Source organism: Poeciliopsis prolifica, unplaced genomic scaffold (genome assembly GCF_027474105.1).
Source record: "Poeciliopsis prolifica strain line A6 unplaced genomic scaffold, Auburn_PproV2 SCAFFOLD132, whole genome shotgun sequence".
NCBI lineage: Eukaryota > Metazoa > Chordata > Actinopteri > Cyprinodontiformes > Poeciliidae > Poeciliopsis > Poeciliopsis prolifica.
In genome coordinates this window covers 111199-137942 of record NW_026562507.1, presented here as the reverse complement: position 1 = coordinate 137942, position 26744 = coordinate 111199, and the positions used below count along the sequence as shown (strand labels likewise).

At 39.5% G+C, this 26744-nt stretch overlaps 1 protein-coding gene across 2 annotated transcripts in view; it reads left to right on the top strand.

Annotated features, from left to right (window-relative positions):
- The first annotated feature begins 732 nt into the window (after positions 1-732).
- LOC129355366 (rho GTPase-activating protein 21-like) overlaps positions 733-26744 on the top strand; it is a 114890-nt gene continuing 88878 nt past the window's right edge. Inside the window, exon 1 of one of the 2 annotated variants that reach the window (XM_055024895.1) lies at positions 733-1118. In XM_055024895.1, the coding sequence (XP_054880870.1) occupies positions 1110-1118 (9 nt within the window). In that variant the 5' untranslated portion in view covers positions 733-1109. Of the gene's footprint in view, positions 1119-17135; positions 17215-26744 lie in introns of those variants that run through there. The other variant, XM_055024894.1, reaches the window with a different exon arrangement.

The window sequence follows — 26744 nt, the reverse complement described above, 5'->3', positions numbered from 1 at the left end:
CAAAGAAAGGCTTTCAGTGAGACTTCAGTCCTATGATTCACAGTGAAGAGCCATTTAGAAGAATCGGCTTGTTCGTGAATGCCACATTGCTAAATTCCATTCTTTGGTAACAGCTTTGTTGCACATGTGCGACATGTCAGTCAACACCCTCATAATAAGTGCAGTAAGTGATAGCATTTATCATCGGAAATGCAACATACTGTACATGTTATTAGCAAAGCTAGCATTGCGCAGTAGCTTTAACTTTACTGGGCATGCGGCCTGATGAAATGAAGCATTCACTTCAGTAACAAAACTATTCAAATCCAGTTTACTCAAAATAACTTAGTCTTGTACCTTTTTCAGGCCAAATATGTAAATGTTTTAGTTATTCTGTCTCCCAGAACAGCTTATTGGATTTATGTCTCCTAGCCTCAAACACAAGACAGAGACATGCTCACACCTGCCATCTGCCATGTAGCTGCTGCACAACAATTTTCAGCTTACTTGAGCAGAACTTTCTAACATGGAACTTTCTAACAGAGAACTATTTATCTGTCAGTGTTTTTTCCAGAAACCCACATTCACATCAGTGTGTAAACCTGTAAGAACAGAGTGACAGCTGCTGGCTGAATCCAAAACACCATAAGGTCACATGGTACACACAAACACACACATCCCTCTGATCCTTCCCCCTCCCTTCTCTCTGAGTTCCTAATGCTGTGAGGGAGAGCAAAACAGCAGGAGGTTTTACTGGGGGAGGAGGAGGCGAAACAGTGGAGAGAGAGCTGAGTGAGCAGGAGGAGGAGGGTAGGGAGTGAGCAGAGAGAGATTAAAACCAAGCAGGAATAAAGGGAACACCATCATATTCTCCTCGTGTCAGTTGTGAACAAAACAGATTGCTACACTACAGATACTGTGGAAAGGAAGTAGGTGATCAAACAGAGGAAAAGGAAAAGCTGGAGCAGGAGGACAGGCTTTACAGAGGAGGATATGTGCTGCAGCGTGAGGGTTACACTTTAGTGCCGTAAGCATTACGGCAGTGAGATGTGTAAAGTAACCTCCAACATCCCAGGCTCACCACTGATGATGAAGAGGACTAACAGTGAGAGGATTTTTTGCTGAACACCATGGCCCAGGTAAGAAAAACCTTACTCTCACCTGAACCAAACCTGAAGAGAAATGATTATCATTGCTGAACTGAGTTTCATTCCTCTTCCTGTCTCAACCGAATCCGATATAATGAATGTAACAAAGTTTACAACCCACAGTCCTGCTCTGCTGGAATGTTCATTAATGTATATAATATACATTAATGAACATTCAAGCAGAAAAAATAAAATAAAAATAAAATAAAATAAAGGGAGCACTCAAATAACAAAATATAACCCCAAGTAAATCAAACTTCTGTGAAATCAAACTGTTCACTGATTGACAATCAATATCACCTGTTGTTGTGCAAATGGAATAGACAACAGGTGGAAATTATTTTCATATTTATTTAATTCATTCAGATCTAGGATGTGTTATTTGAGTGTTCCCTTTATTTTTTTGAGCAGTGTATAATATCTTTCAATTATGACATCATAAAAATCTGCAACATAGTAATGAATAGTAATGAATTACAATATTGAATTACAATGTTACAATGTTGCCCAATTAAGGTTTCACAAACTTGAATCAGGCAAGTTCCCAATAGATGAGAACCCAAGGTTAAACACAGAAACAAACAGCGTAGTATAACATTGCTATTTGACAATAGCAATAATAACAAACCCAATGATGATCTTTTCTGTTTCTGTGCTCATTTACAGTTTTGGGTTTAATGTGATGCAAATATAAATGAGTGACTTGCAATTTTAACTTATTGCCTTTTAGGTCGGCCAATTAAACTACTCCCCATCTCACAGATTTCACTAAATTTACCGCAGAAGCTGTTAGAGGTACTGATGTTTTTAGCAACAAGAGGGGCCCCTAAGTCAAATTCTGCTCAAGGCCTCACACAGCTTTGGACCGGTCCTGCATGATGAGTTAAATCAGCTGCACTGTGCACAGATGAGTTACAAACGGGAGATTTAATTAAATGCTGCAAATGTGGCTTCAATCAATCAATCAATCAATCAATCAATCAATCAATCAATCAATCAAATTTTATTTCTATAGCACATTTCAGCAGCAAGGCATTTCAGAGTGCTTTACATCATAACAAACACAAAATCTACCTCCAAATGCTTGTTCAGAAGCAGGGATTGTTGCAAAGCCAGTGACTGAATAAAATTCTCTGGGTTTTCTTAGAAACCTTTTTACTATTCTCAATAATAACTTTTAACTTGACGGCAATGTTTAAAAATGCACAGTGATGTCAATGTTAATGTCAACTTTATTTATATAACACTTTAAAAACCAATTTAAAACTGCACCAAAGTGCTGTACAAAAACAACTATAAAATAAATTGATGAAAAGAAAAAAGAAATATATTAAAAGAAAGGAAAAAAATCCAGATATATTGTTAAAATAATATAAGTAATAATAAGAGTGATGAAAGTAATAAAAATAAAATAAAAAATTCAAAACAGAAGAGCTACAATATCAGGCCTTAATTGAAAATGCCAAAGAATAAAAATGAGAAGTGATTTAAAATGATCCAGTGTATGGCCAGATCTAATCTGGAAAGGTAGATTATTTCATAGATAAGGAGCAGCAGCAGAAAAGGCCGACCACCTTAAGTCGAGCCTGAGGGACTTTCAGTAGCAGCTGATTATTTGATCTTAAAGTTCTTAAAACAGAAAGAAATTTCAAAAGATCCCAAAGCTAAGGAGAAGCTAGTACATTAAAAACTTTATAAGTTGTTAAAAAAATCTTAAAATCTATTTGATAAGAAACAGCGAGCCAGTGTAAGGAAGCCAATACGGGCCTTATATGGTCAGTCTTTCTGGTGCCTGTAAGAAGCCGAGGTTTTGCATTCTGGATCACTTGAAGAGGCTTCATCCACGCCTTTATATAATCAATTACAATAATCCAATTGAAATCTAAGAAAGGCATGGATAATTCATTCAAAATTCTTAAAAAATAAGATTTCACCTATTTCACCTGAAAATCCGTAAGTGATAAAAACCAACAAGGCTAATGTCAGTTTTCCCAGAACACATCTTGATGATCCCCAGGACTTCTAGGAAGGCATTCTCTGGACTGACGAGACAAAACTTTCTTTGAAAAGTGTGTGTCCCGTTGCGTCTGGCATAAAAATAACACCACATCTCAGAAAAACAACTTTATATCAATGAATTTTCAGGTATCTGACCATATAAGGCCCGTATTGGCTTCTGTGAAGTACATAATTCAGAGACTGAGGTCCAGACAAAAGTCGGGAGCAAAAACAATCTTTAATACATCTGCAGACGGAGAGAAAGAAATCCACTGCATTAGGCACAAATTAGGATCCGCTCTGAGGAACTCAGAGTTGCATTGTTACTTTATTCATCTCTCTTTACTACCGAGGCGGAGACTCAATCTTCTAAGACCAAACAAAAGAAACAAAGGAAAACATACGAAACCTTGTATGCTCATTCACTGTAATGTCTATGGGAGGTGAAAACTAAACACTCTATCTCCATGCAGGGAAGGTCACGGGAAAAACAGCGAGTTCCCAAATAACTGTCTGGGGAAGTTCAGCAACCCTGGAAAACTTACTTCAGTAGACACATCTTGGTTCATTACTTTGTACACCTTTTCCAGCTGCACAGAAAAACACCTTGACTGTGATACAAAGAACATTACATTTATATGACACATAAAGGAAGACTATTTAATACGAATAAAACCTCTTCACAATTTCACCCTTTTTTTTTTTTTTTTTCAGGGAGCAAAAAATAAATCAAGTGAATGAAATCCATAAATGATAAAATGTCTTGAATGGTAAAATGAAGCAACTGATAAAATGATAAAATGAATTAAATATAAAATGAGTGTAAATTGTAATAATAATGTAGTAAAGCTACAAAACAGGTTGAGAAACACAAAACATCAGTTTACCTTCGCCATCAAAAAATGGTTGGGAACATAAACATCAGTGTTTCAGCAAGTGTTTTGACCTCTTGTGACATTAAGCAAAGCAAAAACCTGGAAGCAAAAATTTCACATTAAAGATAAAAATCAAAAGGAAGTGTCAATTTATTTGTACTTGGGATAATGAGAAAATCTTGGTCGCTGGAGAAAACAAATTCTACCTCAACATCAGGTGAGTTAGGAGGCCCATGGAACTGGGCCACACTTGTAGTCAACAAAGCGTTTGAGACAGAATCAGAAACGGACGACTGCACATGATTATTATCCAACCGGGCATAAATATGCCCGGTTGGATAATAATAATTTTTGCAGCCTTCGCATTTGATCGAACTCCTCCTAGGGATTTTGATTCATTGGCTTCAAACTTGGTAAGTTTGAAGCCAATGGGACATGTTCATAAGCCATGTCTCATGTAAAATGATGAGTTTTTGAACATGCTGAAGAGGTGTTACCAGGGGTCAAAGTTCACCTACTCGCCATAAAAAATAAACAGTTATAACTCCTACACAAAAACTCACAGTCACCAAATTTTCAGTGATTGATCATCATCAGTGTGCTACAATACTCTATGGTCGAATGATGACATCACTTAGGCCACGCCCCCTGAGAACTGGAAGTGTCATGTTTTACTATGAACGGTTGCTATCTGACCCCTTTTGACCAAATCAGCATCAAATTATGGCTAGTGACAGAAGACATGTTGAGGTGTTGTGGATTCCAACCCTGACCAGATTCAATGAAGTAGGTGGGTGTGGCGGTATGGCAAAGTGACTTGTAACGCCATTGCCATATGTTTGGCTCTGAATGCCACAGTTTCGGGCCGAGCTGCTCCAAACTCACTAGGATGAGACAGGAATCCATCATAACATTTGGTGGGTGTGGCCTAATTTCTCTATAGTGCTCCCAACAACATTTTAAATGATCAGTCCCAAGCCATGCTTTAACATACAATTACAAAATTTGGTGCACATGTGTATCTTGTCAGGACATACAAAAAAGTCTCTTGGAGCCATGGTCTAAACCCAACGGGAAATCGGCCATTTTGGATGAAAAAAAACCTGATTTTCTCTTTTTCATAGATGTCATGTCGGATCAAACTCGTCCCACAGTTTTTCAGATACAGACTTCAAAACCACTCAACACACACTTGAGGGATCAAAGGTGAAACGTTATCAAAGGATTTCTCCTACATCAAAGCATGTGGGCGTGACTAAGCGGCAAACTTTGACTATTCACCTTGAATAGTCAACATCAACAATAACTTCCACATGCAAGATCACAGCTGCATCAGACTTCCTGTCTCTCTACAGACCAGTCCTGATCACATTTACATGGTCAGTTGATGACATCACTTCAGCCCCATCCACGTCCAACAGGAAGTCACCTGTTTTTTCTGCTGTATGTCTTACTTTTACTCTATTATTTATTATTTACTGTATTATTTTTAATACTGTGCAAAATGGCATAAAATGATATGACAAACTTTGTCATTGCTGGCTACTGGCTGAAGCTGTGTGGGCATGCAAAATTGCAAATATCAGTCCCTTGCCAGATAAATACCATTTTCTCTAAATCACACATGGATCATCCAACTAGTGCCAAACTGACCTTTAAATGCTGTTAAAGAGCCCAACAGCATTTAAATATAATTTGACTCCATTGCGCCCCCTAGGTCAATCCATCAGCTATATCTCCTCGCTGCATCCACTGATCTGCACCAGAATTTTTGTGCATCAATTTTTGTGCATCATTGGGGAGCACTGCTGAATGCATTGATGCGTACCAATTGGTGAACGGGCGCGGAAACTGTGCAAGACCTTCTGTGGTGGCCGGCGGCGGGTGGCCGGCGGCGGGCGGCCGGCGGTGCCGGAGCCCTCGCGGTGGCCAATAAGGCCAGAGCGGCGCTTGGCTGCGAGGGCCGCATGACGCTGCTGTGTGACTTTAATTATTATTAGTTAATAAAACATTCATTCATCCATCCATTATCTGTTCACCCTTGTCCCTAGTGGGGTCGGGAGGTGCTGGGTCACCCTGGACAAGCCGCCAGTCTGTCACAGGGCAACACAGACAAACTACCTTAGCAGAATTTAGAGAGACCAATTAACCTGACAGTCATGTTTTTGGACTGTGGGAGGAAGCCGGAGTACCCAGAGAGGACCCACGCATGGACAGGGAGAACCTGCAAACTGTGCAGAAAGAACCTTGGCCTGGAATCGAACCCAGGACGTTCTTGCTGCAAGGGAACAGTGCTACCAACTGCACCACTGTCCACTAATAAAACATTATTATTAGTTATTGACCCAAACAGACCAATCACTTTTCACACAGGATCATGTAGGTTTGGATTTTTTTTTTTTTTTGCTTTCCTCAAAAATGGATTTAAAAACTACATTTTTAATTTCTTGTGTTGTTTTTGACTAATATTTACATTCATTTGACATTCTGAAACACTGATGTATGAAGAACATACAAAAAATAAATAAATTAGGAAATCAGTAAGGGGCAAACACTTTTTTACATCCCAGTACATATCAAATGTTGTCCCTTGTTAAGGTAAATTTCTGGCCACCGAGCCTTGTGGTAGAAATGTTTACATTTCTATTCATTATTGTACATTGTTATTTGGTTAGTGAAATGACAATATAACAGAACCCACACCTTGAAGGCCAAAAAATAAAAACATTAAACTGAAACAAATAAGCCTGGGAAGTGTGATAATCAAGAAGTTAGCTCTGGAGTATTATCAGCAATCACCAGATACAGGAGAGGAAGAAGCAGAGGGAAGGAAAAGGGGAAAGGCAGGAAGAGGTGAACAGCTACTTATTGTAAATTATTTTATTTGTGAGAGCATTCTCAGTAATTCAGTTATGTACAGTTATTCAGACATTTCTGCATATGGTTATATTAAGATATGTGCGTCTTTTTACATGGTATAGAAAGGTAATTTTTTTCTCAATGACTGATACCAAGTCAGATCAAACATTTCCTGCTTTAATTCAGCTAGAATTCTGAAATGTATTTTTGTGATTTTTTATTTTTTACTGTATGCTTTCTTTAAATAAACAGAACATACAGCACCCAGCTGTGCATTCAGAAATTTGAATAAAATTTTTGCTCAATTTGTGCTATAGCTAGCTTACAACATACTCTGTATCCAGCAATGCCTGCTGTTGGATACAATCTGTGTTTTGCAACTATTATAAACAAATTCTTCATCTTTCAATCTGTATCTGACTGTCTATCTGGCAACAGTAAGACTGTTGTGTATTTGTGTGAGGAGCATATTTGGCAGTATTTCTTGGCAACATATTTATTGTTGCTCTGTTTTGAGCGCTGGAAACTCAAACTTTGTGAATAAACACATGCATACATACACTCTGCATAGCTATTTACCACTCACCGCATTCACTGGTCTTGCGTCCTTATGTCGCCTATATGATGCTTGACAATCATATATATGTTTTTTTTCTGCAACCCTACATTGTGTATACTTGGACATAGGTGAAAAATATTTCCTCCTGATTTAACCTAATGTCATTTTCATCGTCATTTTCATCTAACAAAAGGGCGGCCCTCATTAATCCCCAACCCCAACGATCCAGCCTCATGGGTGGACAGGTCTGACCCTCACCCATGAGGTACCTGGCTGCTCATGTTAGGTTTACTTGTGTATTTGTTGTTTGGCTGACTTGAACTGGAATGTAAATTTCCCTCTGGGAAAGTATATTCATTTATTCATTCATTAATTCACTCAGTCATTTTAAATGACCTCAGATTGTGATTGGAAACTATACAGATTTACACACAGGACTCTGCTAAAACTTTTTAATTAGGAAGTAAACATAATTTGGAAATGGAGTTTTTACAACTCCATTTTCAAGTCACAATTAGTGAAGATGGTAGGAATCCATAGTCAGAAATGTGGATTTAATATTTTTGTGTATAAAATGCTCTCTGGAAAAATCTAAATCAAATTCAAAAATCTTTATTGTGGCAATGTTTTTACTGACATTACTGATATGCACTTCGCTAGGCAGTTTGAAGTAAAGTCCTGGTCCAAGCAGACAATGCCATGTGGTCAAGAGGAGCTGAAAAACAGCCCAGTTCTCCATTTGAAAGACCATTAATCTTCCCACTCAGCTTCAGCTGCTTGAAAACAAACCTAATTAGTTTCCAAGTGGAATATTAATTTTGGGTCTGTGCATTTTCAGGCAGTTTGTTTTTTTGTTAATGAACCAAAATCGGAAATCAGATAATGGCTAGGCTTGCCTTGTTATCAGATTTCCCATTTAGTGCACAAAACAAAAATGGAAAAAACAGACAGCAGGCACTAAATTTTGATTTTCATGATTTTATTTTTGACAAGCAGTCTGACCCGGAAGTGGCTTTCACAGGGGCCATATCACACATAGACATTATACAGACTGCAGACAGACGATCTTGTTTGTTTCATGCTGTAGTATTTTCTGCCAACCGCAAGTCAGTTTAAGTAATGCTCCTGTGAGAAACAAACAATCCCAGACATCTGCCCTCTGAGAAAAATTAGTTTTTATTTTGAAAGTGAGGACAGGGGTGTGGCTTTCCACACCATACTGCAGCCAGAACTCCCTTGTCTCCGGACGAGCAAGATGGCCTCCATTGCAGACCATCGGACTGGAGTGACGATATTTCTGGAAGCCATTGCAGTTGCGTGAAGACAGAAAAGTTTGCAACTGAACTTTTGATGATAACCGCAACTTAATTCAGAACGAAGGAACTGGAATAGTGTGGACTGTAGTGACGAGGAAGGGATCGGTGGTCAAAATGAAGAAACAGAGTGGGAAAAGGTGGGGAAGGATGGTAAGAAGCAGCGAACCCCTGAAAGAAAGAGAAAAAAAAGAAGCAAGGAAAGTACAGAAGACGCTGATAGTGAAGGCATTGGGGAAAGAGTAGATGAGTCAAAAAAATCCAACTATGAATATTATAGTAAGATTTGATGAAGGAGAAGGGATTAAGAAAACATGAGGTTTAAGATTGTGAGAAAACATGTTTAAGAAAACATGAGGTGTTTAACAGGGTTGAACACTGCAATCACTTAAAAATATGTATGTGTCACTAATTTGGTCAAGAGTAGATTATGGGAGTGTGGTGTATGGTTCAGTGGCTAAAACTACATTTTTAAAAATTTGATGTTATTTAAGCTAGAGCATTGAGAATTTGTTTTGTCAAATCAACTCCAGTAAGTGTGCTACAAGTCGAATCAGGAAAAATGCAATTATGTATCAGAAGACAACATTTAAGGGCTGCACAGTGGCGCAGTTGGTAGCACTGTTGCCTTGTAGCAAGAAGGTCCTGGGTTCAATTCCCAGCCTGGGGTCTTTCTGCATGCAGTTTGCATGTTCTCCCTGTGGGTTCTCTCTGGGTTCTCTGGCTTCCTCCCACAGTCCAAAAACATGACCGTCAGGTTAATTGGTTTTCTCAGTAGCAATGTTAATTTATTTTTATGTTTTATATTTTTCTTCTTTTTCCTGAGTTGGACACTTAATAAAATCCTTATACAGCTCTCCAAACTCTTTGTCTTGATGACAAAGAGTCAATCTATTTTTGGGTGTTTGTTTATATTCTCTAAGGGGACAATAATGATTGTAAATTGTTACAAATATTTCCAAAACATATCATACAACTCATTAACATCATCAACATAAACTTTTTGCCAATTGTAATTTGACAATTCTACTCTCATTTCTTCCTCAGGGGATTTTACTCTAACTAAATTAGTCATTTGCTTTGTCATATTTAAATTAAACTGGTTACTAGTATCCAACATTGGCAAATGATCGGATATATCAGTGACCAGCAGTCCACTTTTTGTTTTCACATTGAACTTATTTATAAAAATATTATCAATCAGTGACGCACTGTCTTTGGGTTATTCATGTAGGTCTTAGAATTAATGGATAGAAACCTAAGCCAAACATTGTATTTATGAATTCTGTCGTTTTAGCATGCTCATTATATGTCAACAAATCAATGTTAAAATCTCCACAAATAAAAGTAAACTTTTCATTTTGCTTTTCATACATCGCTGATATTTTCTTAATGAACTCATCTAAAGATGACCCAGGAGTTTGATAAAGACAACTAAATGTTGCACACTTAATGATTAGTCAGTGTCACTTTTGCAGGTTCTTTTATTCGATGAACACTGTTAACAAGAGCAACAGTGAGCGCCTCCGTTGACTAGCCGTTACTGCACTAAATTGCTGTTGCTGAGTCAGGAGTGCTCACCGTGCTCACTGTTCCAACTGGTGGCAAACTGCTGTAGCTGGCAGTTTAATGCATCTCAGTTGAGTACAGTAGAAGTGCAGCTTAAGAGTACAGTCTACAGTCCTTAAATAAAGTAAAAAGGTGAGGGGTGTGATTATTTCTCAAGTCCATTCTGTCACATAATTAACATATGCCCAGGTGTATTTCCCTAAATTTTAACAGACAAACATTCCATCAAGTTATCAACTGAAAATGTCATTTTAGCAATAACTGTACATCTCAGTACAGACCTAGCAAACAGTCCAACACCACCTCCCTTTTTGTTTAACCTATTTTGACTAAACATTTGATATCCATCCAGACCATCCATTGGATTGTTTCCCTCAGCAATCCAGGTTTCTGAGATTGCTTCCACACTGAATTTCTCATCAAATTTTCCAAGGTAGATTTTTATCTGAGAGAAATTACTATACATACTCCTGCTATTAAAATAAATTATTGAAAAGCCCCCTGATCCCACATTAATACTATCTTCAGAATAATATTCACAATACTGTATGGCTTAAATTGGTCTCTGGGTCTATATCAGTTTCTATATCATACAATTTATGATCTGTAGGATCAAAACACTTAAATTCCATACTTTGACTTATAACTAAATTATATCTTCTTCACTTCCATTAAAAATGAAAAAGATAGAAATAGAAAAAACAAACATAGAAAACTGTCACCCCAGCAGTACCAACTCAATGTTGTTCTGTTCACCTATATTTCTCCAACTCAACAACATTTCTAATGGTTAGAACCTTAGCTTGCTCAGGAGAACCATTAAGTTTTTACAATTCCTTGTTCATGTTGCCTGTATTTTTTTCTCCTTCTTCAGTATCATGGCTTGGTAAGCAATTTCTGCATTCTTTTTTGTGAGTTGTTCATTCACAAACACATCTGTTCCCTTTAGTTTTTTAACAACTTTTAGCAATTCTGCTTTGTGTTTTGTACTCATGAATCGAAATTTGGTCTTTTTTTTTTTCTTCTTTCCAAATCTATATTTGATTTTTGAGGCATTGTGTAACAAGCAGCGATAGGTTTTACTGTCCAGCAAGATCCCTTTGCTGATGAAAATTTGATAACCTGCTGCTCAAGAGAAAGTAGTTCATCTGGTGGTGCATCTTCCCCTTTATTGTCTTCTGCTGTTATCCTTGGATATGTGCGGTGTGTTGTTTTGAATCCAGATATCACCACATCCTCCTTTCTTGTAAACTGTTCCAGGTTTCCACTCTTTTTTCCAACTCTTCTATCTTCTCATCCTTTTCCTGGATCAGTTGTTGAATTTCTCCAATCAAACGCATCAGGCTTGTTTGTTGCTTCACCACCATGCCCAGTTCTTCTGACATGACATTCAATGAGAGCGTAAGTTCCTCAATATCTTTTGTTAAACTTGGAGCCATTTTGCTACTTGCCAGCTGCTGAGAATCCTGGTAGTTAACGAGGCCTTTGCTGTTTGTTCAAGCAGCAAAGTAAAATATGCTTAACATTGAAAAAAATGGCAGAAATGGTCCTACAAGTCCAAACATTAGTTGAGTATCAAAGTGCGATGGCAAAACCCTACGCCACTGGCGTAGGGTTTGCAAATGGCTTGGTTTTGCCATTTGCATGGTTCTGGCACTGGAATACTGGGTTCTGTGGCTTCTCCACCCAGGGTTGGTGGAGTTGCTGCAGGATGCACAGTGGGAAGGTTCTTTCTAATTTTTTGTTGTTGTTGTTATGCTGCTTGCAATATTAATCAGTGTGACAGCTGTTCCTGCTGTCACAGAATAAAAGTAATTGTTTTCTGTTTTTCTTTAATATTACTTTATATATTTATTTGAATAGTTTAGATTTTTATTTTTAAATTTGTCTTCATTAATTTGACCCATTTAGTTAACTTTATTTGTCAGTTCTTTGTAATTTTTGTTAAATACACTAAACTTCTTTTGTTTTAGTTTACCAGTTTCCCCTGGAGCTACAGATGGAATTAAGATGATTTCCAGCTGATGCCCACTGGCGGTCAACTTCCCAGTGGGCCATTCCATCTGCTCCCCAGGGGGGGGGAAATTTGGTTTTTAGTTTAGTTTCATTATTTCTTTAATGTTTTCTTTTGAAAGTTAGTTCAGTTCTAATATTTATTTAATTTAAAAATTTAGTAATGTTTCTTTGTATTTGTTTTTTATGTGTGTGTGTGTTTAATTATCCCTTTTGTGTTTAGTAGTGGTTTGATCACCCACTATTTAAGTTCTCTTCATGTCTTGTTAGTTAGGTCAGTTTTTTGTTTGAGTTCCTTGAGTTACTACCTGAGTTGTAGTTTGTTATGTTGACCTCAGTTTTGGGCCCGATTTATCATTTTGAAATTATTTGTGGATTTTTTGTAATAAATTAATATTTCTTTTGAACTTTATTCAATACTCTCTGGCTGGTTGTTGGGAAATTCTCACAATCAGAAACAGATAAAAATATGGTTCAACAACATATAAAGTTACCTTTTAATGCCTTTAGTCTCAATGACATACTGTGTATTTCTGCATGCTTTAATTTTAATTGTGTTGCCATTAACTTCAAAGCTAGCTTTACAACAAAGCTTCCAATGCTGTAGGTGCCTGGTAGACAAGAAGGTTTTATGAGAGAGAAAAGAGGTTTGGGAGTCAGGCCACAGACTAAATAAGCTGAGAGGTAGATAAGGAGGGTGTGGATTGCATGAAAGTTTACTAATGCTGGTTACACATAGCTCCCTCTGGTGGCAAGGATTGGCTGAAAACGCCTTCAAAAGCCTTCAAAGACCTTTTCAGGACAAGGCCTTTGTAATGACTCATAGCAACAAACTCGTAAATAGATATTAAAGGTCACTCTCTTGACCTTTAATATCTACAAAGATCTTTATATACCTTATATATGCCTATATAAGGTATATATGCTATACCACAAGGTATAGCATATATATATATATCCTATATATATATGCATAGCATATATATATAGGATATATATATATGCTATACCGTAAGGTATAGCATATATACCTTAAAACATTGACTAAACATTGACTAAGACCATGTCAACACTCTTGTTTTTAACAGGGAGTGGGAGTCATGATGTAGACCACATCTAGACAAAGCCACTAATCTTTGTCTCTGTCAGAAGATCTCCACAGTGATTGAGTCATAATTAAATCCCTCAACTGGAACAGAGCTGCTATTTTGATATTAACTGCATCCCATCTTCAGATCTTGAGCTTGAGGAAACTCCAAAGGTTCTTAATAGGATTGAGGTGAGAGGAGGACAGTGACCACACCATGAGTTTCTCCCTTTTTATGCCCATAGCTGCCAATAACACAATGGTATTCCTTGCAGCATGAGATGGTGAATTGTCATGCAAGAAGATGATTTTGCTGCGGAAGGTACGGCTCTTCTTTTTGAATCATGAAAGAAAGTGATTAGTCAGAAAGACTATATACTTTGCTGAGGTCATTTTCACACCTTCAGGGACTCTGAAGGGCCCGACCAGCTCTCCCCCCATGATTTCTCCCCATAATATTAAGTCTAAATCCTTATTTATGTTCAGAAGTCAACGTTAATGAGGAAAGTACCTTTCAGTTTCTCCTGGTGAATAAGCAGTTGCAGTTGATATTCCTGGCAGATCCAGGTCTACTTTCAATACTGCTGAAGCAAGAAAATATGTTTTCAGTGATACATTACATTGAGTAATATAGCTGAATGTGACTAACATCAAAAGTAGTGTACATTTGGAAATGTCTGATTGATGATTAATTGGTAAATTAAATGTAGTTAAATAGTTATTTTCGCACTGATGTAAATGCGCCATTTACCCAAACACAAAGTAAATTTATAGACAGAGTGAGATATATGTTGATAGAGATACTGGCAGGATAGAGTTATAATAGATAATGGTAAAAATGAAAACATAAACACAAAAACTCAAGCTTTGTGTTTCCCAGCATGCAGGGCCAGCATTAAGAGGTGAATTATCTTGCCATTCGGTGCGGGCCAAAACTATTTCAACCACATGCACTGCTATCACAGATGGCTTTCTTTGCCTGTCGCTATCTAACAATAAATAAAAAACAAATGAACCACAACATGCAGCAGGACGGAATGGGTAAATTTCCTAAAGATACTTATCGATTTCCTTGCCGGCATCATGAAACTAGATTAACATGGGTTAAGGTTAAGATTGAATATAGGCTCTTACACTGTGCTGAAGTGTGACTCTAAAAAGACAAGGACTTCATAGAGTTAATGGCTAATGTAGCATAGTTCACATAGACATCAGCTCCCACTGGCAGAAAATATGAGGACAGAGTATCTAACCACCAAGAATGTAAAATGTAATATAAAATTATAAAAAATTACTTGATTACTTGATGCGCAAGGCAGTGCACTAGTTGGGGGCAGTGCTAATGTTAATGCACTGTTGCTTTGCAAAGCAGTGCACTAACCTGTGAGAAAAAAATAACAAAGGCTAATATTATTGCACCGCCTATGGCCTATGGCGATGCATTAACCTGAGAGGAAGACTAAGGCTTTTATTTGAAATTTTCAGTAAGCTTCATTTTAAATAGCCACACTAATCTGATGTGTAACAGTGTTTTGCTTAACCCAGACATATAATGGCCAGAAAAGAATTTACCTGATGTAAAAATTGTCAAGGCTTTTGTTTTGAAATTTTCAATAAGTTTCACAAGGCAAAACTTATGTAAGGCCTTTACTGCTTTGGCAAACCCCAATAATGACATTCAATAGATAGAACATTCAATGGATAGAACAATGTTTTGTTCTATCCATTCAATAGAATGTCATTATTGTAGAGCAATAGGTGCCTTGCATTGCATATGGCAGGTCCCAATCAAATTTTCACAAATCCAAAATGGATTATAGTAGAGCAGAATAATCTAGCCTAGGTTTGAAGAGTCTAGGTGTTGTATTTGGAATTAGAACAGTTCTATTGTGATCCAGAGGCAAAAAAGTGGCAAAATCAACCGTTATTGAAGTTCCATAAATCATAACAAGGTTTCCCAAATCCCAAACATTGTTTTAAATATTCTGCTATTAGAGCAGAAGAATTCAATTCAGATTTGAAGTGTCTGGGTCTTGTAGTTTTGGAACTGGAGCAGTTCTAATGTGACCAAGATCAGATAAAGGGCAAAAATGGCAATGTATCGAAGTTTCACAAATCAGAACATGGTTTCACAAATCCCTAACAAGGTTTTAAATATTCAGCTATTAGAGCAGAAGAATCCAGTCCAGGTTTGAAAAGTCTGGTGTTGTAGTTTTTTAACTAGAGATAAAAGATGCAGAAGTTGGTGAAAAATTTGGTTGAATCATCCTTTAGCCATTTCCCGAACCGGTAGCTGGAATCGGAAACCAACTTCAGCTTCATCATCTGAAGGCAGACCACCGGGTCACTCCATGTTGTTTTCTTGTATGACAGCCTTTTTTTCCAGCCAATAAATCATTTCGCTATCTAGTGATCATTTTTTAAACTCTGTAATCACATCTGTACAGCTCAAAAATAAACATTAGATCTATAAATAATTTTGGAGTATTACAAAGTAGTGCTGAGGTATACCTTTAATATCCTTGCCACTTCAACACAAGGACAGTGACTAAGTTCAGAGGAAACACTAGACTCTAGACAAAAATGAGATGACCCAGTGTAACCGGATCCTTTTTGTATTGTGCTGGTCAGTGATTGAGTGATCAGGATGTGACACAGTTAGTCTTTAAAAAGAATGGTTTCTCGAATTATTCTGACAAGAACAACAAACAGAATGTTATACTGCCTGCTCCAAGTCTTACACAAACAAAAGTACATAACAAAAATGTACTTAATAAATCTATAGATAAACTGGATGTATTTAGATGAAAAATAAACAGTACACACCTCTCCCACAGGACAACATGACAAAAGGGGGGGGTATAAGGGGCACAAACATTTTAAAGACAATACCACAGAAGAAGAAATAAAAAGGAGGGGGTTCCACTATACAAGTAACAATACAAATAACCCCCCCAAAAAAAGACATTTTGTGTAATTACAACAAAAGAGAAATACATTCAGCATTTTAATGCACCACTTGTGCACAAATCTGAGGCTGTTGGAAGCATGAACCGAATCTCAGAAATCCTTGTACACTTGTAACCGGATCTGTGCATAAATGCAGTTTTGTCTGTGTTTCAAGTGACTCATGCACACTTATTTAATATTTGTGGTCATAGGAGAAGATTTGAATTTGTAATTATCAAATTTGTGACATTGACATTTTAAAATCTGTGTGTGAAATTTTAATGTTTGTAGAAATTGTAATTGCATGTGTGGTTTTAATTTTTTAGTGTAGTATTCTTAATTTTTTAATATTTGTGTGTGCCTTTGACCACGTATTTACAAGTACCCGGAGTTACGCACAGTCTTTCTATTTTATGGTTTACAAATTATGTTTCATTAATATAAACATCCAAGGTTACACACAAAGATGCTTACATGGATTACAAATCCAGAATTAAACATGCAGAGGTATTTTGAGATTATTTTCACTCCATACTTTCAGTCCTCTGCGGGATCCTGCAGGGATAAGACAGTTGATGAATAGATGAATGATTTTTTTTGTAGGTATTGTGCACTTTTATTTTGAAGGTGGAGTTTATGGCAGTGACGTAAGGCTGTCTTTGTGGAGCATGTTGTAGAAGAGGGAGGGCAGAGCACAGGATCCGCACGCTCAGGGCATCCGCCACCTGAAAGATGCTTACTGCAGACTAGCGCCATAATATATTATTATATTATCATCATCATCAAACAGGCAGCAGATGCTGAGAATCCAATGAATGGGGTAACTTTTTGCCTTGTTGGGATTCCGCCTCACTCGGACACTGAAGTAAGTTTAAAGTCAAGATCCTGATTAAGTGTTTTGTTCCGCTTTGTTTCTAACTTCACTCTCTGCTGGTGCTGAAACCACACATGCATGTTGCACATTGTGTGCTTTTAGGTTGCTCAAATGAACTGCAGTGAGGTTGCAGTGGACTTGTCTTTCCCTGGATCTCTGTTCTGATGACACAGCTCTGTGTGTTAGATATACCCCTGTGTTACTTGACATATTACAGTAGCGGATCGGAAATGTTTAAGTATTATTATCATTTAAACCTCATAATGTTTGTATACTCCTGAGCAAGTGCTGTTATGTTTGCAAATGAAATAATGGTTAAGATGCAAAGACAAAAATTAGTGACAGAAAGAAGTTACTGGGGCGTTTCAGCTTGTTCTTCAGCTGGGGGATAATAGTGACTTCAGTGCTGTTGGATCCATGAGGATCCAGAGGACTGCTCCTCGGTTTATGGGGGTTGGCTAAACAGACAATAAGAAATGGGTCTGGAATGGAATTCATGCATTCCCAAATGACAGCCCACACTTGGTGTCAGAAGGGACATTGTTGCCTTCATCTGTGTTTCAGAACAGAGGCCCCCATTCAAAGCTGGTAGTATTTTCTATAAAATAGATTTTTCAAAAAATGCCAGGATGTCAGTAATAAAATGTTTGTCTTTATAAATGATGGCTCTGAAATCAAGCATCCCTGTCATCCCATTACACAGCTCTATTTTTAACTGGCCTTCACTGATCTTATTCCCAGTTTATTACTGTGAGAATGTGCCATGGCCCAGTTGGTGTCAGCTTCATGAGAAAATCAGTGACTGTGGGAAGAGAGCTTCTAAACCTGAGAACAGTTAGTGACAGACAGTTCAGGTTAAGAGAAATATCAGAATCTGTAGAGTGTGATCAACTCTCCCTTAGTGGCGTATGAGGGAAATCAAACATCATAGATGGGTTTGTACAGATAAAGGCATAATGAAGAAGGTTTCTGTTAGACAAATTCATCGGATTAAGAGAGCAGCTGTTAAAATGCCGCTGATTCAACTTCACCAATTTTCACCAAGTCATGGTGTAAGCCACATCTAAAAACAAAACTTATTTATTTTATGTTGCGCCAATTCCAAAACAGAATTAGACCCTTTAAACAATGTTTAAAAGGTAGTGTAAGCCATTTAAACATTTATACAATCCTTTTATTCACACAACTGTCAGACTCTGAAAGCTAAAGTTGTCTGTGGGCAAAATGAAAGATGTCCTCACTCATTGCACTTTTGTTGATTAATGTACAGCTTCAAAAAATAAATGGATTCATGTGGGCATTGTATAGTTTTGGTTATTTGGGAGTGAAAACTGCACTATGTTCCTCCCAAATAAAATCCAAATCCTGGTTCCCTCTGTAGTTGAGGTATGTTATTGTCCCTGCATCAATAATGAGAGGACTTGTGTGTGTGTATCAATAATGAGAGGAGTGTGTGTGTGTGTGTGTGTGTGTGTGTGTGTGTGTGTGTGTGGTGTGTGTGTGTGTGTGTGTGTGTGTGTGGTGTGTGTGTGTGTGTGTGTGGGTGTGTGTGTGGGGTGTGTGTGTGTGTGTGGGTGTGTGTGTGGGGGTGTGTGTGTGTGTTAACATAGGATCCCTTCTTTGATATCATCTGCAAAATTCTTGCATCCATTGAACTTGTGAGTTTGTGGAAAGTTTCTGCTTGAATTTCTTTGCAGGATGTCAGAAAACCTTCCCAGAGCTGCTGTTTCTTAAAGGTTCTTAATAGGGTTGAGGTCAGAGGAGGACCACACCATGAGTTTTATGGTGTGGTCACTGGAATGAAATGGCTTAATTCCCTCCTCCTTGTTCCTCACCATGAAACTCATGGTGATCACATGATATTCCTTGCAGCATGAGATGGTGAATTGTCATGCATGAAGATGATTTTGCTACCATGATGAATCAGAAAGTCTATGTACTTTGCTGAGGTAATTTTTACCTCTGAAGGGGCCGGCCAGCTCTCTCTCCCCCCATGATTTCTGTACATTAAATGACTCCACCACCTCCTTGCTGCCGTCACAGCTGTGTTGGGACGTGGTGGCTATACACCACCAAACCTACCATATCCATGTGCATATAGTAGATTCATACACCGCAAGCCTCTGGAGGACCCACCAGAGGCACCAGCAGCTTCAAATAACCGTTTACTGCTTTGTAAGGGCATTTTAACAGCTGCTGTCTTAATCCGATGAATTTGTCTAACAGAAACCTTCTTCATTATGCCTTTATCTGTACAAACCCATCTTTGTTCTGAGTCAGCCACAAATCTCTTCACAATATGATAACGCTTCAGTTTTGATTAAATATCTAATGTTTTCATATCTTGTCATACGGCACTACACTATCTGATGATTTTTGTCAGCAGAGAAATCCTTTCTCTTTCCCATATTGCTTGAAACCTGTGGCCCGCCTAATAATGTAGAACATCCTTCTTAAGTAGATTTTCTTTAATTGAGCTCACCAGAGAAACTCATCAACCCAGCTCTTTGAAATTAATTATAGTGATTCAAAGAGCCCTGACACACAACAGCATCTATACATTTAATAGTGCAACAAAAAATGTAATCTTTATGACACTTAAATCCAATAAATCCAATTTGAATAATAATTTGGAATATATTGTTGTCTGAGACATTCACTGAGCACATTGTCTGTTGAGGCTTTGTCCCTGATATATATATATATTATATATATATATATATATATATATATATATATATATATATATATATATATATATATATATATATATATATATATATACATATATATATATATATATATATATAACACAAGGGAGAATGAAGATACACAAGGGAGAATGAATCCAGAAGGATTAACCGGCTCTTCTCCACTCAACCAGCTAAGGTGTACTCTCAATGGCAGGGTAACAATAACAACAGAGCAGACCCACCAAGGCTGGAGACGGAACAATACTGGAAAGGCATATGGGAAAGGGAGGCGTCCCACAACAGCAATGCACAGTGGCTGATCTCTCTACGAGAGGACCACAGCAACCTCCCTGAGCAAGCCCCGGTAACCATCACTGTGACAGATGTCCAAGAAAGAGTCTCAGGTATGAAAAACTGGACAGCACCAGGGCCTGACATGATCCATGCCTACTGGCTAAAGAAACTCACTGCTCTCCATGAGCGAATGGCAGCCCAAATGAACCAGCTGCTACAAAGTGGGACTCACCCTGAATGGTTAACTGAAGGGCGGACAATCCTAATCCAGAAGGATCCATCAAAGGGTCCAGTCCCACCCAACTACCGACCAATAACCTGCCTCTCCACAACCTGGAAGCTCATGTCAGGCATCATAGCGGCCAAGATAAGCAAACACATGGATAAACACATGAGCACGGCACAGAAGGGTATCGGTGTAAATACCAGAGGAGCCAAACACCAACTCCTCGTAGACCGCACAGTTGCCCGAGACTGCAAAACCCGACACACCAACCTGTGCATGGCTTGGATTGATTACAAGAAAGCCTATGACTCAATGCCGCATACTTGGATCATTGAATGCTTAGAGATGTATAACATCAACAGGACTCTGAGAGCCTTCATTGCAAACTCGATGAGGCTGTGGAAAACCACCCTTGAAGCCAACTGCAAACCACTTGCACAAGTGTCCATCAAATGTGGCATATACCAAGGAGATGCTCTGTCCCCGCTACTGTTCTGCATAGGCCTGAACCCCCTCAGCCAAGTTATCAACAAGACTGGCTACGGATACAGACTCAAAAATGGGGCCAATATCAGTCACCTACTCTACATGGATGACATCAAGCTGTACGCCAAGTGTGAGCGAGACATCGACTCACTGATCCACACCACCAGGATCTACAGCACTGACATTGGGATGTCATTCGGACTAGAGAAATGTGGTCGGCTGGTCACAAAGAGGGGGAAGGTCATCCACACAGAAGGGGTCTCACTCCCAGAAGGAACAATAGCAGACATAGAGGACAGTTACAAGTACCTAGGTATACCACAAGCAAATGGCAACCTCGATGAGGTCACAAGGAAAGGAGCCACAGCTAAATACCTCCAACGAATAAGGCAAGTCCTGAGAAGCCAGCTCAATGGCAAGAACAAAATCTGTGCGATAAACAGCTATGCCTTGCCAGTAATCAGATACCCTGCTGGAATAATTAGCTGGCCAAAGGAGGAGATAAAAGCCACAGATATTAAGACCAGAAAGCTACTAACAATGCATGGAGGGTTCCATCCCAAATCCAGCACCCTGAGACTGTACACGAGCCGCAAGGAAGGAGGCAGAGGACTAGTGAGTGTGAGAACCACTGTCCAGGACGAAACAACTAAGATCCATAAATACATCAGGGACAAAGCCTCAACAGACAATGTGCTCAGTGAATGTCTCAGACAACAGGGAACGGAGGTTGAGGTGCCAGAGATACCATCATGGGAGGACAAGCCCCTACATGGGATGTACCACCAGCAAATAACCCAAGTGGCTGATATCAGTAAATCCTACCAATGGCTGGAAAAAGCTGGACTCAAGGACAGCACAGAGGCCCTCATCCTGGCAGCCCAGGAACAGGCCCTAAACACCAGAGCAATAGAGGCCCAGATCTACCACACCAGACAAGACCCAAGGTGTAGGTTGTGCAAGGAGGCCCCTGAGACAGTCCAGCACATCACAGCAGGGTGCAAGATACTGGCAGGGAAAGCGTACATGGAGCGACATAACCAAGTGGCAGGCATAGTGTACAGAAACATCTGTGCAGAATATGGACTGGAAACCCCGAGATCAAAGTGGGAAACACCCCCAAAGGTGGTGGAGAACGCCAGAGCTAAGATCCTGTGGGACTTCCAGATCCAGACAGACAAAATGGTAATGGCGAACCAACCAGACATTGTCGTAGTGGATAAACATCAGAGGAAAGCCGTTGTGGTAGATGTAGCAATACCAAGTGATTGCAACATCAGGAAAAAGGAGCACGAGAAACTAGAGAAATACCAGGGCCTCAGGGAGGAACTGGAGAGGGCCTGGAAGGTGAAGACCACAGTGGTGCCTGTGGTCATCGGGGCCCTCGGGGCAGTAACCCCCAAACTGGAGCAGTGGCTACAACAGATCCCAGGAACAACATCAGACATCTCAGTCCAGAAGTGTGCAGTCCTTGGCACAGCCAAGATACTGCGCAGAACCCTCAAGCTCCCAGGCCTCTGTAGAGGACCCGAGCTCAGAGGATAAGAACCACCCGCGGTGGGTGAGAAGGGAATTATTATATATATATATATATATATACACCAGAGCAATAGAGGCTCAGCTCTACCACACCAGACCCAATATGTAGGTTGTGCAAAGAGGCCCGTAAGACAGTCCAGCACATAACAGTAGGCAGGGAAAGTGTACATGGAATGACATAACCAAGTGGTGGGAACAGTGTACAGAAACATCTGTGCAGAATATGAGCTGGAGGCCCAGAGATCAAAATGGGAAACACCCCCAAAGATGGTGGAGAACGCCAGAGCTAAGAACCTTTGGGACTTCCAGATCCAGACAAACAAAATGGTAATGGCGAATCAATCGGACATTGCGGTGGGGGGGGGATAAACAACAGAGGAAAGCCGTTAAGGTAGATGTAGCACCACCAAGTGATTGGAACATCAGAAAAAAGTAACACAAGAAACTGGAGAAATACCAGGGCCTCAGAGAGGAACTGGAAAAGACCTGGAAGAAGAAGACTTCTGTCCAGGTCCCTCTTGAAAATGAGATCCAGATCTCAACGGGGTTTACCTGGTTAAATAAAGGAAATAAAAGGAAAAAAAAGACCAGAGTTGTGCCTGTGGTCTTCCTCGGGGCAGTCACCCCCAAACAGGAGCAGTGGCTTAAAAGAGATCCCAGGAACAATGTCACAAATCTCAGTCCAGAAATGTGCAGTTCTAGGCATAGCCAAGATACAAGGCCTCTGGTCGAGGACCCAAGCTCAGAGAATAGGCACTATATTCCACTAATGTTGAATCGTTTTTTCATTTTATGAAGATCACATAACTCTCTTTTTTAGTGTATGTACCCCGTCCTTGCAACTTTATTTTCAACACAGCTTAGCAATCTCAGCAAAGCAGAAGCAGTATTTATTTTAGGTTTAGTAGCATCCACCCCAAAAAACACACTAAACAACAAGGGTCTTTCTTTTATCCAAACACAAAGGTCAGAACTTAAAAATGATGACCTATGATCTTTGAGCAAAAATATCACTACAACACTTCCAGAAGAATAAACATAGAAATTGGAATTAAATTAATACAGGGAATATAAGTTAATGTGTTAACTTAGGATCGAGAGCAATGCCTCGCCCAAACCACACCTCTATTTGTCCATTCGGCTCATTTATACTCTGCTCACCACTCATCAAAATCTGTTATGTTTCAACAACCGTTAGGCCTGCCGCTCTTGCTATGATGACAAATCTACAAATTCAATGCAACGTGGCTAGTCAGCTCTACCCTTCTTATTCAGAAGATGATCTTCAATACCCCATCTGCTGCTGAACATTCTCCTCTTTCAGTGGAGAAAGAGGATCAAACGCCTGCGCTCTGTTATCATCACTGACAAGGACCTCACTGCAGCAAACAGGAAGGGGTGGGACGGACCACTGTCAGTCTCATACCTTATTTGGAAATGACAATATTGTACTCCGGAAGTGAAGGGGGTGCCATTTCCTATATTTTCTGCAGTCTCCCATTTTTATTTTTTTTTTAAATCTGTGAGGCAATAGCAGGCCTGAAAAGATGCAACTAAGGATCAGGTTTAGAAGTACACAGAAAGCAGTTGTATGAATGAAACGAAAGAAAAGCACTTCCTAAAGGTGAAATATATCACAGATTTTAAAGGGAAAAAAATGGGAGGATAATATAGGTAATTGACTTCTGGAGTGCAATGATCCCATTTCCAAATAAGGTATGAGACTGACAGTGGTCTGTCCCGCTCCTTTCTGTTTGTTGCAGTGAGGTGGTCTCTTGGCCGTAGACCGTTTAAAGGCATCAGACATCAGGCTCATTCTTCCTGACTTGTTAAGTCCTCCTGGAACTTCAACGGCCTCTAAATGAGAAAGGAATCCCATTCTGCTGCGCAGACAACTCCTTTCATCTTCTGTACCTCATCAAGCAACATCATTACCGTCATCAGAACATCCCGGGCTTCCGGCTTTTCCTGAGCGTTTGTTTCCTCCTCCAACATCTCCGGGGACGTTATTCTGATGCCAGCTCTTAGACCTCCATTGGAGCATCAGGCTCCTCCCAGATCACAGCGGTCTTTCAGTCTCTCTCAGACAAGCAACACCTACATATCCACATCTCAGAGTTCCTCAGAAACTCGACAGACAACACCACCACCACTGAAGTCCAAACATCATGGACTTCTGCTTCCTCCTCAGTGTTTGCTTCCTTCTCCAACATCTCTGGTGACGTCATTTCTGCCTCCATTTGCACCGATAGCGCCCCTCATGGGAGCCAGGTTGTATTACACTCTTCCGCATCCTTTTTGTCTGATGCTGCTGGCAGGAAAGATGTTCTGCAGCAATCTGCTCTATACTGGATCTGAGGAAACCTTTGACTCATAATGCTCAGTCTTCCCAAGACAATCTCGTGAATATTGTTAAATCAAAAAAATTCTTGATTTATGGAGAATCTTATGGATAATCATCTCCCGAGTTTCCACAGTCAACCAACCAACCAACCAACTAACATCAATCAATCAATCAATCAATCAATCAATCAATCAATCAATCAAGTTAATTTGTTTTGCACATCTCAGCAAACAAGACAGTTCAGAGTGCTTTGCCTCATAAAAAATACATGCAGTCCTAGAAAACACAGTTAATGATTGAAATATAACGTTTTGTCTTGTGGCAGTATTGCACATCATTTACAATGTTTCAAAAGCAACTCTAAATAGGTGTGTTTTAAGTCTGGATTTTAAAAAAATCAGTGCTTCAATAGTTTTGCAGCTTTCTGGAAGTTGTTCCATATTCATAGAAGCAGAATGCTGCTTCTCTCTTTGGTTCTGGTTCTGGATGCAGACCAGACCAGAATCAAAAAATCTGAGAACTGAGAGGTCCCAACAACAGCAGTATTGTGGTTCTAAGCGATTTATAAACTAACAGCCGTATTTTAAAGTCTATTCTCTGAGTTTCAGGGAACCAATAAAGGGACTTTAGAATCGTAGTGGTGTGTTCCATCTCCCAGGTCTTAATCAAACGCCCGCAGCAGCATTCCGGATCAGTTGCAACTGTCTGATTTTTAGGACCAACCTTCTTTATCAGGCCATTGAATCTTTTAGGTCACTGGCTCTGATGCCGCAGAAGATGAAGGAAGAAGAGATGACGCTTTCAACAATAGAATTATAGAAGATGAAACATCTTGCTGCAAACCTTATTGGCGAACTCAATAAGTTCACAGATCCGAAATCAATGACTATATCTCCATCATTCTCGACATGACTCTCTGATGTGGAGGCTCAGGCTTCCAGCAGTATCACGTCCTTTTTGCAGCCGAGGTAGCAGGCTGTTTTCAACAATTAAATCAAGGAACATGCCTGGTTTCCCTCAACCCCGAATTGAACTGCCTCATTTTGCTGCCCGCAGATCTCTTTCTCGCAGTTTCTGCAGGGCTACATCTCATCCAGCCACAACTTGCATAATTACTCATCCTCGTTCCTCATCTCGCACTTCTTCAGCAGTCTCCCACTAAGCCTCCCCTTCATATTAACCCAAAACCTAGACATCAACCCTCTACATACTCACTAATTTCTGACGGTTTCGACAAATGGGGCCGCGCCATCCTGTACTGAGCCACAGAATGATTTGGAATAATTTCAATTATCTTAGCACTTCAGTCTCCAGTTGCAAATTGCTGTATGCCTGGTAATTTGTGGCAGTGCCTGTTCAAGGAGTTTTTGTCCCCATAACCCTACTTTCACTACAAATTGACTAAAACAACATCTTCACTTTAAATCAGGGTGAATGCTCTCTTTCCTGCCCGTAAACATCATCCCGAAAGAGAGTTTAACTTTTTCACTGACAGGCTCATTCCTGGTTTTCACCCGGGCATAGATGTTCCAAATTCCACCTATTACTGCTTCTCTCTTTAGTCTGCTCCTTCAGGTCCACCCACAACCGGCCTAGAAAATCCCACGTGGCGGCAAGTCTTACAAACAAAGCCTCGCAGCGCTTTGTTCTATGTAAACATGGGGTCTTCCACTTGGACTGATGGAGTATTTCTGAGTCGATTAGTGCATCGTTTCTGCTGGATTTTTATCAAATATCAGCTACAACAATGGATAGAGAAACTAACAAGTTCATGTCATCTTTTTTGGATGACATCAAGGTGTTTGAGCCAAGCGATGCCTCCAACATTTTGCACAGCACAGCAAAATGCTTTCGGTCGATGAGGAAAACGGCAGATCCTCACACCCTCAGCATCAATATAGCTGTGGACAAGATCACTGATGCCTATTGCTCTTGCAAG